This window comes from Saccostrea cucullata, unplaced genomic scaffold, assembly GCF_032062105.1.
Source record: "Saccostrea cucullata isolate Sc308-1 unplaced genomic scaffold, CSIRO_AGI_Scuc_v1 ctg2533, whole genome shotgun sequence".
Lineage (NCBI taxonomy): Eukaryota > Metazoa > Mollusca > Bivalvia > Ostreida > Ostreidae > Saccostrea > Saccostrea cuccullata.
This window is the reverse complement of record NW_026935423.1, coordinates 48418-66362: the sequence shown is the minus strand read 5'-3', so window position 1 is coordinate 66362 and position 17945 is coordinate 48418. Positions and strand designations below refer to the sequence as shown.

At 32.8% G+C, this 17945-nt stretch overlaps 1 protein-coding gene and 1 long non-coding RNA gene across 2 annotated transcripts in view; both read right to left on the bottom strand.

Moving 5' to 3' along the window:
- Positions 1 to 595: 595 nt before the first annotated feature.
- Positions 596 to 2931, bottom strand: LOC134242794 (uncharacterized). The gene is made up of 4 exons (XR_009986924.1): positions 2733 to 2931; positions 2284 to 2383; positions 1952 to 2000; positions 596 to 1569 (listed from the first exon to the last, which is right to left on the bottom strand). It is a non-coding gene; the product is annotated as an uncharacterized LOC134242794 (long non-coding RNA).
- A 2852-nt stretch (positions 2932 to 5783) lies between these two features.
- Positions 5784 to 17945, bottom strand: part of LOC134242793 (procathepsin L-like) — a 57981-nt gene continuing 45819 nt past the window's right edge. The window contains exon 9 of the mRNA XM_062724926.1: positions 5784 to 6012. Coding sequence (XP_062580910.1) covers positions 5913 to 6012 — 100 coding nt within the window. The 3' untranslated portion in view covers positions 5784 to 5912. The remainder of the gene's footprint in view (positions 6013 to 17945) is intronic.

Sequence of the window (17945 nt, the reverse complement as noted above, 5' to 3'; positions counted from 1 at the left end):
CACAGATATTGTTCACAACAGTATTTTAATTGGCTAGAATCATGCAGACGGTGCATTTTTACTTTTAATAGCTCCTTTTTAAAAAATTTCCCCATTGGACTGCACCTAGGTTTACTCATATGAATCTTATATACATTGCCGGTATCAAATGCTTATTTTTTCACTTATCCATTTAAAGAAAGAATACATGCCATTTTTCTTTAGAAATCATTAACAAAGAAAGGATATGTTAGGCCATCTTTTACATAATGCTTGTTTGACTCCTCCCCCTGCGAGGTGAAATTCATAATTTCAGGAACTTTTATGAATCGTTCATGAACATTCATGATGTGTTCATGAACGGTTCATGACTGGTTCATAAAGATGGTTCATGAACTTTATTCATGAATATATTCATAAAATGTAGTTCATGAACAAATGATGAATTTATATGAATATTGGTAATTTTCATTTTAAAGACAGAAAAAATGTAGAGTTCAAGGTATTATGAATGTTCATGAATTTTCATGAAGACTAAAATAATTGACAAAAATGATTGACAGAAAACACTCATTACTCTCATAATGCAACTTTTGCATGCAGATGCAATTGTTGAACAAGCCCCTGGCATAATTTATATTTAATAACATTCTTTCACCAACTATCTGAAAAAATAAATCATGAAATCTCTAAACATTTCGTGTTTTTCTTTAATTTTAATTAAACAAACACTGCATCACCACTGACAGCATTTTTTTCAAATTGATTATTTATGTTTCTTCATAATTTAAATTAAACAGTTATATTCATCATAATGTGCTTTAAATAATGTCATTTTTCATCACACAACTTTTTTCGACCAAATTTTCTCTAACATCAAACTTTAAACAAGTTGCAAAATAAAAAATTCACAGTTTCTTTTACAATGTTTTTTGAGACAAATATAAAAGCATATACCACTCAGATGTACAACATAAGCACACTTTTTAAAATGTATGTATTCTCAATGAAACTGCAAAGTATTTTACATCAAGGGTTATTAACAGATATATCCAAGAAAAAATAAGATTACTGGGGGATCACCTTGGTTAAATTAATGATAATCAAGTTATGATATACATGTAATGCAGTAAACTAAAGTATGCATTTTTTTTTAAATAAGAGGTTAGATTCATTAAATGACATTGGCCAAGGATTGGGAGAGGTCATTGAAACCTCAACAGGATATACATTTACAATAAAGTGCCAGTGGCCCATGTATATTTACTGTACAAAATTAGTGACTAGAGTGACAAACACATGTATTAAATGCAAAAATATATGTAGTACACAACTACATTGATACAAAGATCCCATAAAAATGAACAGTTGCTATTTTCCACCAATGTACGTGCCAAAGATCCCAATTATGGAAGATACAAAACTTCTGACATGTTGCTAGAATCACATCCTCACAGATATCCCATGAAATTTGCAATAGAGGGTTGACAGATATTTGGCATCACCAACGGATTCACTTTTAGTACGAAGGCTCAGCAAGTTCGATGTTGATCATTCAAACAGACACTTCAAACTTCCCTTGCACAATTTCTGAAAGATTTAAGATTTAAGATGTATCATTATTGATATCAGTATAGATATATGACAAATAATAAACTAAAGCTCTACAAACAATTGTTCTTTTCTACCTGGCAGATCAGTTTACTGTAGAATATGAATTCACTGTCTTGCAATTTTTTGTTCAAATTAGGATTAATTCTGATATTAAAATGTAAAAATGTGAAAAGTTTATAGACAACAGACAAACACAAGACTGTGACACTGATCAAAAAACTCACTTAGGCCTTAAAATGGCTCAGGTGAGCTTAAATGAAAAGGCTAGAGCTGAAGCTCAATGACTGACTAACATTGAAAAAAATTAATTTCAATTCATGTGATTTTATTGATTAAGAAAATAATGAAGAAATCTTACCATTTTTTTTATACAGTTCTTGTCCTAACTCTTGTGAGCATCCGGATTCCTGTAAAATGCATGTATACTTCATAGAAGATGATATCTTTGATTAAATTTGATCCAAAATAATTATACATACCCATGCTGTTAGCATGTTTAGATTACCTTTCAGAATTCATTGTTAAAAATAATAAGAATATGGAAATTAGGCATGTTAAGAATATAAATCTTTAAATGTTGTTTACTTGGCATAGTTGCAATATTTATTTTAATCTTATGCTAAAAGACATAGATTAATAAAATCAAAGTTAGTTTATTTGTTTTGAATGATAATTTGAGCTGGTTCTCACCATATTCACAAGCCTAGTGACTGATTGGTTAAGCATCTACATGTATATGCACTTTTATCAAAGGCCAGGGCTGTGAAAATCATCTCAGGCAATGCAGCAACTATTAAAACAATCGAAACATGCAAGATAAGAGCTGAAAATGGTCATGAACATGCATTACAAAATATATAATTAATTACATGTACATCATACTCTGTAAATGTTATCTTGAACAAAGGAAGGTACAGGTAAAATTCTTTACATCAGTTCGATTCCAAGCAAGGAAATTCGGGTTAAAATCAATGACCTTAATGATATGTATAGATTTGTTAAATAATGATTACAGAAATAGTGCTTGTCCTAACGATTTCACCGTCGGGCATTTTATGTATGGTGCCCGGATTAATCAAAAGTAGCAGAAACATTCTTCGTTCGAGGACACATAAAATACTGTACAATATTGTACCTACCGGTCTTAAAAATGTCGTCATCTTCTTCCATCCCAAGCTGACCATGATCCCCCTGTTCGTGACACTCATTCCAACTTTCCTACTGTGGAACATCAACATGGTATTCGATATTTTTGAATTTCGGTGTTGTTAAAATTAATTGTTCATCGAGCCCGACTTCGATCCCGATGTTATTGTAATATTAGTCCAATTTAATTGATGACGTAATAAGTTCGAATTCTTCATTTATAAAACTTGTTTTGATATAAAAAAAATTGTATTTTCAGTGAAAAATTATTCAGATAGTGTTTGTTATTTTTTTAAACAGAAATCTTGGAAATTCGAAACTAACGTATTTCTTAGCTCTACCGTACATTTTTGAAAAGGCGCAAACTTGAAAACGCGCGAGACGTTGGAAGTGGGAATTTGGAGAGTGGAAGGATCGGTATTTGTGATCTATAATATTTGCATAGTCACTGATCTTTGTCAACTTTTAAAGAAAATAACAGAATATGAAGAAGGAAGACTATATATAGGATTGATCTACTTCATAACTGGTGAGTGACAAAAAATGGAGGCAATCACTGAGTCAGAAATCTTTCTGGAAATGTTACTGTCTATTTGTAAAATTAATAAATATGTCTTTTTTTTAAATGAAAGTTTTGTCTAACTTTGCTTTGAGTTTGGATCCAACCATATAACATACATTAATTATAGACTGAGACTCGAAACATTCATAGGCCTGATAGATCTACAAAATGGCGGTCCAAGAGAATAGGCTTAAATTCCATTCAGAATGTTTTAATTTGGAAGTGCCTCTGATGCAAAATTAAAATGCAAGAAAATACACAAAAAAGTCTTATGTTTTACAATCATGGGTAATTTCAGAAAATCTTTCTTTTTGAAGGAAAAGGAGAAGCAGTTCACAAATGTTGATGAGCAGAAGACAAGAAACTCTGGCTGCAAAAAAAAAAATCTGAGCTCTTGAAAAAGAAAGAAAAAAAGAATTGAAAATATGAATGATATTCAATCAAAGGATCCAAATGATGAAATTCTGGAAATTCCACATGGAGAGACAATAAGGATTTTTGAATTGACCATCTCTGCTATAAGAACTGCTTGAAAGCTGTTACCCTGGTGCTGAACAAACTTTTCTCCTAGACTGGAATTAAAAATTGTTCAATTTCTGGCATTAAAACACAATTTGAAATATGCTGAGGAAGGACCCCCCTCTCCTTTTGACCAAGTAAGGTTAAACATTCTGCAAGGAGTTGCATTTGAATTGAAATTTTTTATACTTTTACCAGGAATGAACTACATTACTCATTTACTATGGTTTAATGTGTCAGAATTGTCTATTTTAAGTTTTTTGACAAAGATTTTGTTGCCATGGTTGGAAAACAAACAACATTTCTGTGAAATCTTTCAAGATGCTGTATTATAAATCATCTACTGTTACTTTTTTAGCATGACTTCATGCATTTTCATGAATAAACTTGAATAATAATATTGGATTTTTTGTTTACAAATAAGCAAGAATATTCATGAATGCTAATGGTTCATGAATTTTATTCATTCATGAACATTCCTGAAAAAATTCATCAAATTATTCATGAATAGTTCATGAAGATGCAATGAACTTATTATTGGACATTCTTGAAATGATGAATCTTCATGAATATGACTGTTCATGAATTATTCATGAAAAAAAAATATTCATGAATATTCATCAATTTTCTTTCATGAATAAAAATTCATGATTTGAAAATGTCCAATAATAAGTTCATAGGATCTTCATGAACATTTCATGAAGATTTCATGAATAAAATTCATGAAAAATTCAAGGAAATTCATGAATTATTCATGATCGTCTCGCAGGGGTCCTGCCTCGGGGTAAAAATATCAGTAGCTATAGGTAGGTGGGAAACTGTTTGTCCCAGAAAAATTCAGCATACATATTGACAAAATGAGTAAATCCAGGAATAAAAAGAAAAAAATAAATTCAGATGTGTTGGTGAAATACTATGCCTTCGATGGTAACCTGTACCATTGGAAAGGTCTTGTCATAATGAACACTCATGTCATATATTAAACCCCTATCCTTGATTGATAGCGCAATAGTTATGGGCTACATGTAGGTCAAAGTTGACAACAGACAAACAGAAAGACAGGATAAAAACAATATACCCCTGTGATCTCTCGAACCGGGGACATAATGATCGTTTCTGGAGGATAAAAAAGTTTTGTCATGCCATTCTTAGCGATAGCCTTTTAAAACCTGGCTCAGAATAGTTTACATTAAAAATTTAAAAAGTGTCTTGCTGGACTCGCCATTTCTGGTTATTTCCATCAAGATAAAACTCCGCCTCGGTCAATACTGATAGCATTCAACACCAGAGAAATCCATAATTGTATAATATTAAAAATATATGTTAAATCAGTTTTGCGATGTTTTGCGATGGACACAATACTTGTACACACAAAAAATATATATTTGTGTTTACTTATTGCATTTTGTTTTATTATATTTTGCGTCATACAAAAATTAGGGTTTATAATGGCGTAAAGTTCATTTCTCATCTGTTGGTGAATTTTCCAAAGAAAAAAAATTATCAATTAGATAAAAGATTAACGACAACATAAAACATATTTAAAAGAAATTGTGAAAAGACCAAGAACCTCTTTTACCTTCACAAATTCTGAGAGAGAGCAAACTGAAGACATGTTTAAAACTAGATCGCATTTTATTCATAGAAAAGTTTTCAAATGATTAAAAGAGTATTACAGAGTGTATTTTTCTTTAATGCATTTAAATACGAAATAATAATAATAATAAGTAGTTTGTTAGATTTGACATAAAACATCGTGAGAATCACAAACACTAAGATAAAAAATTATACAATTGTATCCTTATATCAATAACGTTCTTTTTTTTCAAAATATTGTCTGGAAAGAGATAAACTGTCAAAAGATTTGGTAATATTGTTAAACATGAAAAGCATGATAAACACAGAAACTGAAAAAAAACCATATTATAAATAATATACTATAATATACTATAATATAATACAAAGAAAATAATTTTTCTCACTACATTTTATGAATGGTTAGCTAAGTCTGTATGCTTTAAACATAATAACATGTGCTTTACGAAACAGCTATTTTCTATAACTAAACAACACTGTACTCGCTAAGCGTTTTCTACACAAGAGGATAGCTGGCTTGTGAAGCTATTCCACACTGGTTGTTTTTGTTTCTAGACATTCTGCAAAATCCTTCCTCACCCCAAGCTGGACCATAACTAAATGAAAATCAAGTTAAATTTTATGAATAAACTAGAAAATAACCAGGCATTAATTTTTATCTCACTAGAATGTAATTGAAAAAGAAATGTATATGTTGTAAAACGTTAAACGTTTGTTTTTAAAAAGAGATATGAAAGAGAAATTGTTATATTTATAAATTCAGACGGACGTCTTCATCCTTTTGCTTATACATTGTACCAATATATCGACTCTGTATATTGCATGGTATTACTGGGAACTGTGCATGACATTTTATAATATTAATCTTCAACATGTATTTGCTGAAAGAAAATATTCTTTGTTACTGTATAGCAGGTTAAAATCGCGGTCGGAAAAGATCGCGATTTGTTCAATTTTCAGCAAATCGCGGTCGTTTGAATTCGCGGAAAGGAAAAAAACCCATACATTTTTTAAACAGTACTTGCAAAGCATTTTTCTTTAGTTATATATTGTGTGAACTGTCATTTCCAGTCTCTATTATATCGCGCATATCAGACAGGAAAGGCAAGTCTAAATATTGTGTCAATTGTGAGCCCGATTGAATAATTACGAAACACTGGACTGATCCCGATTTGAAGTCAAAATAATGTTATGCATCCAGAATTTCTCTTTATTTCTGAGTCCAAAATAAATTAAAAAAAATTATACAGTACTGAGTAGTCCAAATGTTGAACTTTTAATCATATAATTGAAATTAATTAATTGTCTTGACCCTGTTTACTACGCTTGTGCCTTGATTAAAGGTAATGACTGAGTGATACGTACGGGTGAAATTATACAAGCAAATTAAAGATGGCAAAATTACCGTAATCGTTAGCAATAGAAATTAATTTAACAATTCATAAGCTTTAAAAACACCAACAACTACGTGTTTGTAATTGATCCATACGCTCGCATAAGTATAAAGACAGTTTACATCTAATCACCGATGATAATAAAATTTCAGTTCATCCTTATAAATCATTTGATATATAAATAACTTGAACGAATTAATTATGCTAATTAATTACGACAATCAGTAAATCGTACATTGTTTCATTTATTATAACAAGTCCTTAAATATTTCAAAATTTATAATTGATCATAATTCATATGTTTAAATATCCCTACTATATGATTTTTCTTTCATTATTTTTTATTAAGTAAAGTTACGCCATTTTGAGAGAATGAAACAATGTACGATTTACTGATTGTCGTAATTAATTAGCATAATTAATTCGTTCAATTATGTAAATCGCACTTCACCCGAGTATACCCGATAGACCGGACGCATTTCATAGCGGTCCGGATTTCTTTCTTTATTAGTGTTATTAAAAATGTCCAATTCAACATGTAATTAAGTATGTAAATACATGTATCTAGTGTTTAGTAGTTTAGTAGTAGTGCTAGTTGTTTTTGTTTCTCTTTTTCCTTTGTTCTTATGACTTTTTAACTTTTTTCTTTGTCCTGAGGAAGGGACAGGGCGTCCCAAAAATTTGACAATTTTTATTGTTCGTGTCGTTGGTCATTTTTAGTGCTTTATATAAATTTCCATCCGTGACCTTGTATCTACTTGGTAGATCCGACACTTAGGATATACAGTGTTGTTAGTTTTTTAGTGCTTTATATATATATATATATATATATATATATATATATATATATATATATATATATATATATATATATATATATATATATATATATATCTAAAGCACTAAAAAAAACAACAACACTGTACATGTATCTATGTATAAATGTTACACCTAATATAGGGCCAATCTCCAAACGCTTTCAGGAACGCTGGGACGTTATTACAAGGAGATGTTCTAAACAATTGATGTCACTCTGTCTTTCTTGGGATATCCACAATTTAGACAATTGAAGAGTGAGATCAAGTCCTTAGAATCATCCCTCAACGATATCATGTCCCATGCCGATCTTGATGAAGCCCATAATATTATAGACACCTATACGAGGGGGGATCAAAAAGTTCGCAAACTAATTGAATAACTTTTAAAATATTTTTCAAAGTGAGCTTCTGAGTTTATTCTTTTTCAAAGTAGGCCCTCTAGCTTTTATGCACTTTTCCCATCGGTCTGCCCATGCGCGAAACACGTGATCCAAGCCATCACGTGACATGACCCTTAGCACCTTGTTCACAGCAGTACCAAGATCTTCCCGGGACTCATATTTTTCTCCCCGTAGGTTATCTTTCAAAACTGGAAATAGCCAGAAGTCACAAATTGCCAAATCTGGGCTGTAGGGGGGATGAATTAGGTTTTCTATACCCAGTGTTTCCATGGTGTCCATCACAACCCGACTTTTATGGCTAGGTGCGTTATCATGGTGCAGAATGAATCCAGATCTTATCAGATCTGGGCGCTTTCTCTTTACTGCTCTCATCAAATCTGATTTGATAACCCGTGCATAGTAGTCCCCAGTAACTGAAGTTTTGGGTGGTACCATGTGATTTAGAATATACCGTTGATGTCACAGAAAAGTATGAGCATAACCTTTCCTGCTGACTTGGTTACGCATGCTTTTATTGGTGATGGCGAGGAAGGATGCTTCCAGATTGAACTTTGTTGTTTACTTTCTGGCTCATAGAAATGTACCCAAGTTTCATCACATGTGATGATTCTATTCATGAAATAATTTTGTTTTTTTCGTATCTACTAACGTAGGACCTGCACGCATTCACTCTCACCCTCATTTGCTCTGGCAGAAGGAGGCAAGGGACCCATCTCGCACAAACTCGCTGCATGTTAAGCTTACTCGTTAAAATCTCTTGAACTGTTCCATAAGACATGCTAAGATCATTAGCTATTTCCCTAATCGTAACTCTTCGATCTTTCATTACATATAGTTCAACCTCAGACACGTTTATCTCGTTACTTACGTTCAGCGGGCACCCAGATCTATCATCATCTTTCACCGTCTCCCTTCCCTCAATAAAATGTTTCATCCACTTACTTATTGTACCTTTTGAAAGCCCACATTCCCCATAAACTTTATGTAAATCATCGTATATTTCCGTGAAGGATTTACCTAGTTTTACATAAAATTTCATTATAGTTCTTTGTTCAAGCACGATTGACTCATCCATTTTCGTCACAGTCGCCTCTATATTGACGTCATTTTAACATCATGACGTCATTATTATGACGCACATTTCAACATGACTCATACTGCATAAAGCACATGTTTAGGGCTATATTTGGGACACATTTCATTCTTGTCAGAACTGAAGCTAGGTAGATAGAGAATTAGTTTGCGAACTTGATCACCCCTCATAATATGGCCCTAACAAATAAAGTCAACAACACTAAAAAAAAAGAAATTTCTCCGCAACAGTGTTCCACTGTCTAGGAACAACTGGTCAGAGGTCAGAGTTAATAAACCACGTAAACCCTAAGCGCATTAAAACAATCGCGAGGGATGGACCCATACAAACTCTTGACGTCTGCCCAGTGCTCCATACATCTAGTGCTCCTCTCTCCGAATCGGAGACCTCACTTCTATCCAAGGGGCTGAATTTCTGCCCCACGCCACATGAGGTCGACCAAAAACAAGTCAAAGAGGACACCCGAGCATTCTTCCGGAGACTTCTTTTGAAGGAGCACTTCTCTAGAAAAGACTCCGAGGTAAACTCATACGACTCTTCCAAGCCAGATTTACACGATCTAGAGGAACACAAACTCTATAGGCCCAAGAGTGTCTTGGAACCTGCACCGGGCAAGTGCGGCGCGCTTGAGTCGTATATTGACGCCGTTGAGTCAGACATAGAGAAGCTCTTTTCAATGCCAGACAAGACTCCCAACAATTTGAGTAAGGAAGAGAGATCTGCCTTACAAACATTAAAATATCGGGATGACATTGTAATCATTTAATTTCTATGAAATACTTGATTCTGATTGGATAAAAAATTCTTTTGATACCTGCATCAATAAAATCTAGAGTTCGCTTGCACTAAGGAGCCGGAACTACTTTGGCTGTCTCTACATGTCTGTTCCCCTCTTCCAGATTACTTTTTGAAGGAATAACTAAATAGTTATACTTCAATAAATGTTTTCCTGAATTTCGAAACCTGTCCGTTACGGTCCTGACTTATTTCCTACTTTCGTTTCTTTTTTGAATTATCCCCCTTTGCTAAACAAACCAAATCGTCTGCATGACAACAATATAGTTATGGGAAAGAATGAAAGAAATCGGCATACTTAATATGTAAGGCCTATCAGTTATCTCTTTGAGATAACTGGTATGAACAATAGAACTGTGAAGAAATGTTTTTATGCTACCAAAGAGAGGAAAACCGCTAATCTGTCAAATCTTGGGATACGAATGATCGAGAAAAACGACACCGCATGAATTAGGTCATATTCTTTTAATCTTAAACAGTTGGCAGCAGACTCTTTCAGGTTTTACAGCATTGAAAGGTTGTGATACGTATTTATATGTTCGGTTTGAAATTCAGATGAAAAGATATGCAAATGAAATCCAAAATTTCTGTGACCTTACATTAGAACTGTTAGGCCTAGCATGGTTAGAATATTTGTTTTGAGTAGCTTCCCTTTATATTTACAAACTTATATAACTTACCGGGAAAAATATACCGATTTGGATAACATAACAGGCAATTTTTTTGTGTTAAAGAACTGTAAATTATATCAGAGAATGTTGGTAATGCCACGACAAGATTTGGGAACGTTTGTTCGTTTGAGCCATTTTGAATTTCAGTTGTGATGTATTCGTGCGCACTGTTTTTGATGCGTAAATTTAATAGAAAGGTGAAAGAAAGTTTCATTTTATTAATTTAAAATCATAATTAAATGATAAGAAATGAATGTAATATTTTTTCCTTTGATCGATGTATCAAAGAAAAATTTGTAGACTTTGGCCAAGTGATGGAGACGAAAGGACGCTTTCGTTTGGGCTCCGTTAATTCTTGGCAAATTTTGCACCTTTAGGTGATTTTGAGGCAAAATTTTGCATTAAACAGTGTATATATGTTTATATTTATGTTTGACATTTCCTTTTTGCAATTTATTTGTGCTTGTATGGATTAATATTTGGATTTTGACTTCTGACTACGGTGAACAGCTGATCAGTGAGTACCTATTCACTTAACTTCTCTGAGCTGCCGGAGTATTGTCGATACCCTGTCTTAAAAAAGAAAACATGGCACAATTATTGAAACCTGTGTACCTTAAAGACAGTAAACTGCCAAAATTACCTAATGAAAGGATTACAAATTTTGCGTTTTTAGAAGCAGTGATGCATTGTATAGGCGACTTGGTAAAATGCGTGCAATTAGACCGTGACCTCTGGAGGATATATGTCAGCGATAAAGATAGCAGAGACAAAATCCTCATAGAAGGGTTTGACTTAATCAATCAGCACATTCAAGTAAACGATTCGAACCCTTATTCCACGGGGGTAGAGGATCCCGAAAGTGAGACGTTAAAAATTACGATCTGTGGTGTTCCGCTATCTGTCGATGACTCTGCTATCTATGAGATGCTCCATAAGCTTGGGGTCAATCCTAAAAGTGACCTTAAGTATGAAAAAATTAGGAACCCAAATAACAGCAAAATGACAAGTGTCCTCAATGGGAACAGATTTGTATATATTGAACCTTTGGGACCAAACAAAGCCCTCCCACGCTTCAGTTATTGTGCAGGTCTCAAATGCAAGATATTTCATTGCGGAGAAACCGTTGAAAAACGCCCCCACCTGCACAAATTGTTGGGAGACCGGGCATTTCTTCAAGGCGTGCCACAATGCACCCTGTAAATAAAATCCAGCCTGTAAAAACGAGGGCCATACACCAGGCGATGAGTTTTGTCCTCAGTTCACTCAAAACAACCCCAATGTGGTAGCTTTCGATGGGGAGAAAAATACCCTTTCCAACTTCTACCCCTGTGATCTGAAGGTCTTTGGGGAGCATTTCAAGTCAGCGGAGAAGGCTTTTCAACTCACCAAGGCAATGCGCTCTGGGGATCTTGTGGCAGCAGAACGTATTCGCCAGGCTAAGTCCCCTCTTGAGTGTAAGTTCATTGGAAAAGCTATTCGTGCACCAGATTCATGGCTACAGGATGCCCCTTCCGTCACGGAGGAAATTATAGCAGAAAAATTACAACAGTGTAATGAAATGAAAGATCTCCTTACTTCTTCCACTGAAGATGCGCTCTTTGCCCGTTCTGTGTATGATCAATACTGGGGCACTGGTATGGCACGCCAAATTCACAAAAATGAGATAATCATAGTTTCACAATCGATAAACTAGGTTTATCGGTTGTAAACTATAGTCTACGGACTGTAAACTGTAGTTAACAACGTTAATCCATATTTTACATCTGTAAACTATAGTTAACGCAATAATCTATGTTTCACAACCGTAAACTATACTTAACACCGAAAACTATCATTTGCGATTGCAAAACATAGATTATCTGATAAATACAGCTTCACGATTTGTAAACTATAGTTTACAAACCGTTAACTATTGTTAACGATCTGATAAATATAGTTTCACGATTTGTGAAACTATGATTAACAACTCTTAACTATAGTTTACGATTGTAAAGTATAGTTTACAAACGTGAATCTATGTTTATCAACAAAATCTATTCTTAACGCTTTATTCAGAAAGATAAACTTAGATAAGCATTCGTAAACTATAGTTAACGACCGTTAAATATGGTTTTACAGATGAAAACTATACTTAACGAATCGTTAACAATAGTTTACGGTTTGTAAACTATAGTTTACTGTCGATAAACCTAGTTTATCAATTGTGAAACTAGGTTTATCTCATTTTTGTGAATTTGGTGTGCCATACACTGGATTAAACGCCGTTCAAACCCTTCACACAAAACCGGCGGCGTGGCCAGGTCAAAATATTATGGGAAAGATCATCATTAAACTCGCAGAAAAGCTACGTAAAGCTCCAGGCAGCGCATGGTCTCATCTGAAGAGGTCAGGCTCCACCAACAAAAAAAAGTCAACAGGGCCTAGACAACTACCTTCAGATGTAAATCTTCAGTCAATGGCAAATATCAAATTCTGTTCATTTAACTGTAGAGGTTTGAATAATTATGACAAAAGATTAATATTATATGATTGGCTCAATGATATTAAATGTGATATTATATTTTTACAAAAATAGAATGAGCGATCATCTCTCATTAATTTTCAAATGTTCCGTTTCATTTAACGATAGGGGAAAAGGCTATTGGAAATTAAATACTTCTGTTCTACAAGATCCCAATTATTGTTCCTTGATAAATGATTTTTTAATCCAACTTCCAAAAGACATAGAAAATGAAAATAATGCTCACACTAAATAAGAATTGATAAAAAAAACACATAAAGAAAATAAGTATTAAATTCTGCACCCAAAAAATAAATCTTTGAAAAGTAGAATACAAAATATTGAAAAAGATATCGAGAGGATAGAAAATAGTCACTATACACAAATCAACATGATTCAAAAAAGGATCTAGAAGACGAATTAGACAAATTATATGAATACGTATAAATCTAGAGGTGCTCAAATACGATCGAGGGCTAAATGGATTGATGAAGGTGAAAAGAATACCTCTTATTTTCTAAGGCTTGAAAAAAAAACATCAATCACATAATGTTAGAAGTACAATAAGAAAAGACGACCAGATCTATGATAAAACTGACGACATTTTAAATCAGCTTTGTTTATTTTATAAAAATCTGTACTCGAGTGTACATATTCCAAAAGATGACATCGATAGCTATTTAAATAATATTGACTTCGTTAACAAAATTACAGAGAAGGAAAAAATAAATTGCGATCAATATCCGTCTCTAAAAGAATGTTCAGAAGCAGTATATCGAATGAAACAAAATAAATCTCCCGGAATCGACGGTTTACCAGTAGAATTTTATAAAATGTTTTGGAAACACATTAGTAGATACTTTTACAATGCCTTAGTAACGTCGTTCGAAAAAGGTGAATTATTACAGACACAAAAATGCTCTGTGCTTTCCCTTATACATAAAAAAGATGCCATAGATTAGCTTGAAAATTATCGACCAATTAGTCTTACTAATACCGATTATAAAATCATAGCTTTCGTGTTAGCGGAAAGATTAAAACGTGTTATAGATAACATTATAAACAAAAATCAGACAGGGTACATTAAAGGTCGGTTCATAGGTACTAATGCTAGATTAATATTAGATATTTTAGAATATTGTGAAAATAATAATAAGGAAGGGATTCTGCTTTTTGCAGATTTACACAAGGCTTTTGATTCAGTGGAATGGGATTTTTTAATTAATACTCTTCATAAATATAAGTTCGGACACAATTTTATAACATGGATAAAAACATTAAATAATAACCCATATTTTTACATAAAAAACAATGGATGGCTCTCCAGACAATGTTCAATGAAAAGGGGAATTAGACAGGGATGTCCTGTTTCAGCGCTCTTATTCCTTTTTGTCATGGAAGTGCTTTCTTTAAAAATAAATTCTTCGGCAGAAATAAAAGGTTTTAGCATCGATTCACTTGAAAATGAAATCAAATGTATTCAACATGCTGATGACAGCACATTTCCTTTACAAGATAAAGCATCACTAGAAAATGCATTAAAAATGATAGAAAATTTTGGTAAAGTTTCTGGTACAAAGCTAAATATATCAAAAACTGAGTGCATTCTTTTAGGACGACTAAAAGAAAGATTTAAGCAGGAATCATACTTTGCAAAACAAAAATTAACAGTCAAGCAATAAGATGCTTAGGCATATTTATCGGAAATGATAATGAAAAAAAATTGGCTTAATAAACTTAAAGAGTTTGAAAAAATACTAGACTCCTGGAGAAAACGGAAACTTACTACTTTTTGGAAAATGTCAGATAATAAATTCATTAATTTTATCAAAACTCATATACACGGCTAATGTTTTAGATAATCCGGATAGGTTTTATTAAAAAACTGAACAGATTGATATATTCTTTTATCTGGGGAAATCGTGAACGCATTAAAAGAAATACACTCATTTGTGAAGTTAATAATGGAGGAATAGGAATTATTGATTTTGAGACGAAAGTAAAGGAATCAAAACCTATTACGCTACAAGGAGAAAGACAATAGCGGCAGGGTAACCACCTTCCATCCCGTCCTTAAGAACCTTAGCGGTATCCTTCAAAAGAACCTACTAATTCTCCATTCAAACAAACGAATGGCAGAGGTCTTTAAGGAACCCCCCATTGGCTGCATACAGACGCCCAAGGAACCTAAAGGACATGGTAGAAAGAACCAGACTGGACAACCCATTACCTAACGGGGGCCTTTAAACTTGCTCTGACAGAGGATGTCTAACATTCGTGATGTCACTTTACAGCCATTTAGGTTAGGAGAAACAAATAAACAAAATTGTATGTCAATATATATATATATATATATATATATATATATATATATATATATATATATATATATATATATATTTTTTACATCTTTTGTAAACAATATGATAAAAATTATGTCAAACTGGTTTAAATGCATAATTCTGATCCTGAAAGTTCAAAAATACAATTTACTTACTACTTCTAAGATACATTTGAATTGTGAATACCAGGGAAACTTTTTTACATAAGAAATACAATAAAGAAATTGCCTGAATGAAGATACCTGAGAAGGAGTTATTGCCCCTAGTAAACTTTTTTTTTTTATAAGATTGAATAATTGATTAAAAAAGAAAATCAAAATTTTTAAACTTCTTTTACTTAACAATATTTATTATTACACCTATTGAAAAACATTTTTATAGAAGATATTGTTCTACTTGGCATGAATTTGAATTAATAACAGTATTTGCAAAAACCTATGACATCATATAAGGATGGAAATGCCTTTAAAATAAGTATTTAAAAAAATAGAAGCAGAAGGCTGTTTGGCTTATGTCTTTGAAATACTAGTAGATAAAAGAATGGGTAAACTAACATAATGTTAAGATATGACTCATTGAAATGCATACACAGCGATAGTTTTAAGAAGCAAATAGATGTAGAGTAGAACATTTAATTCTAATTTTATTTTAACTAGCAAAACAAAAATAAGAGTACATGTATAATATATCAAAAACAACACCGGAATATATTCTATATAGTTTATCTAATAAGAACAAATATGTACAGCCTTGCTACATCGGTTATCGGTAAGAAAGTGTCTTTGTACCAAAATCATTTTATATTTTAAAGTCTTTAGAGCCTTGGAAACAGGAAATTACTAAAGGGTGACTCACTTTTAGATTAATGTCAGTAAGTTTTTGAACTCGAGAGAGTCAGAGAGCTAACTTTGCTTATATGTCAAAGCAATTATAACAGATAGAGGAACAATTCTATTAAATTCTAAAACATTTAAATCCTCCCCTCTTTGAATTTATAATTTACAGATGGACAATAGTTTTAACATGAGATTAAACATTTTCCCAAGAGTCAAGTGCTTTAGCTTCAGCAATAAGTGATGGAATAATAAAACTATTATTGTCACGTGCCATTAAAGGGTCGCATATGGTTGATGTTTCGATAAGTAGCTCTACCATTAATATCAATCTTCACAGCACTGCCCTCGTGAGAAATAACTGTGAACGGTCCATTCCATTTACTTGGAGTTTGGCGTATTAAACGACATACTATAAAACCCGGCCTGGCCCCTTTGGCCTGGCCTGGCCTCTACGTTGGCCTGGCCTCTATTTTGGCCTCTAATTTGGCTTCAAACCAAATCTTGGTCTGGCCTCTAAGTTGGCCTGGCCTCTATTTTGGCCTCTAATTTGGCTTCAAACCAAATCTTGGCCAGGCCTTAAAAGTTTGCCTGGCCTCAAATATGACCTCTGTAAAAATTTTTGGCATCAATTTTGGCCTCACCCAAAAATAATTTCTTTTTTAGAGTTTGATTGATTTGTTATTGGTTTCATTTTTTAAAAAGATTAAGCAGGTAAATGATCTATTTATGTTAATATGTAAATGTGAAAATTAAAATGATAATACGAGGGGTGTTCAATAAATAATGCCATCAGCTCGATGACAAGTAAAATAGAAATCATATGACATTAAGCTTGACTTTCTCTCAATATTGAATCTTTGATGGATTGATAACAGTTTATATGACAACTTTTCATCACATAGTTTTATTGTAGCAAGATTGAAAACAGGGGCTACTCGGGACACTGCATTAGAAATGAATGTTAAAGAATTAGTAAACTGGAGTGAAATTAAACGCTTCATTAAAGCTGCTGTAAAACTTTTTAAGACTCCCAAAGAAATTGTTACTGAAAATTCAGCAACCAATGTCTGTTTTATACACAAATAAGCAGGAAGATTTCAATGAACAAAAATAATAAAATTGGCGTTAAAAACGGGTGCCGTCCTTGCGACAAGGACTTACAATAGCCAATGAACTGTTCAGGAAAATTCAACAAATTATCACTGACTATGTTTGATTGACTTAAAGACACATAGCAAATTTGATGGGTGTAATTTTGGGGGTAGTTCACAATGTTTCAAAGAAACGTATAACAGAAAAAAAGCTTAATACTCAAAGGTCACCCTATGTTTTGAAGAATGAGCGAAAATGAAACTGTGTAAAAAGATCTAAATAATTATTTTAAAAATCAAATATTGTACTTACTGAAATTCAAGCAGATAATGAAACTTGAAGCCATTGCTTTAAACCCTCAAAACAAATTAACATTAATAAGATGCACTTGAATAAACAGCAAAGACCCGAGAAGAGCAAAGAATTGCAAGAGCACAAAACAGGTTTATATGCTATGTTCTTAAATATTAGTGGCCATGTTGTTCAAATTCTTATTCTGGGAGGCAATTCAATTTCTGGAGGAGTCTAGAAAGCAAAATGTTTTAAAAAAGTGAAAAGTTTAAGAGAGGAAGCAATCAGAATTA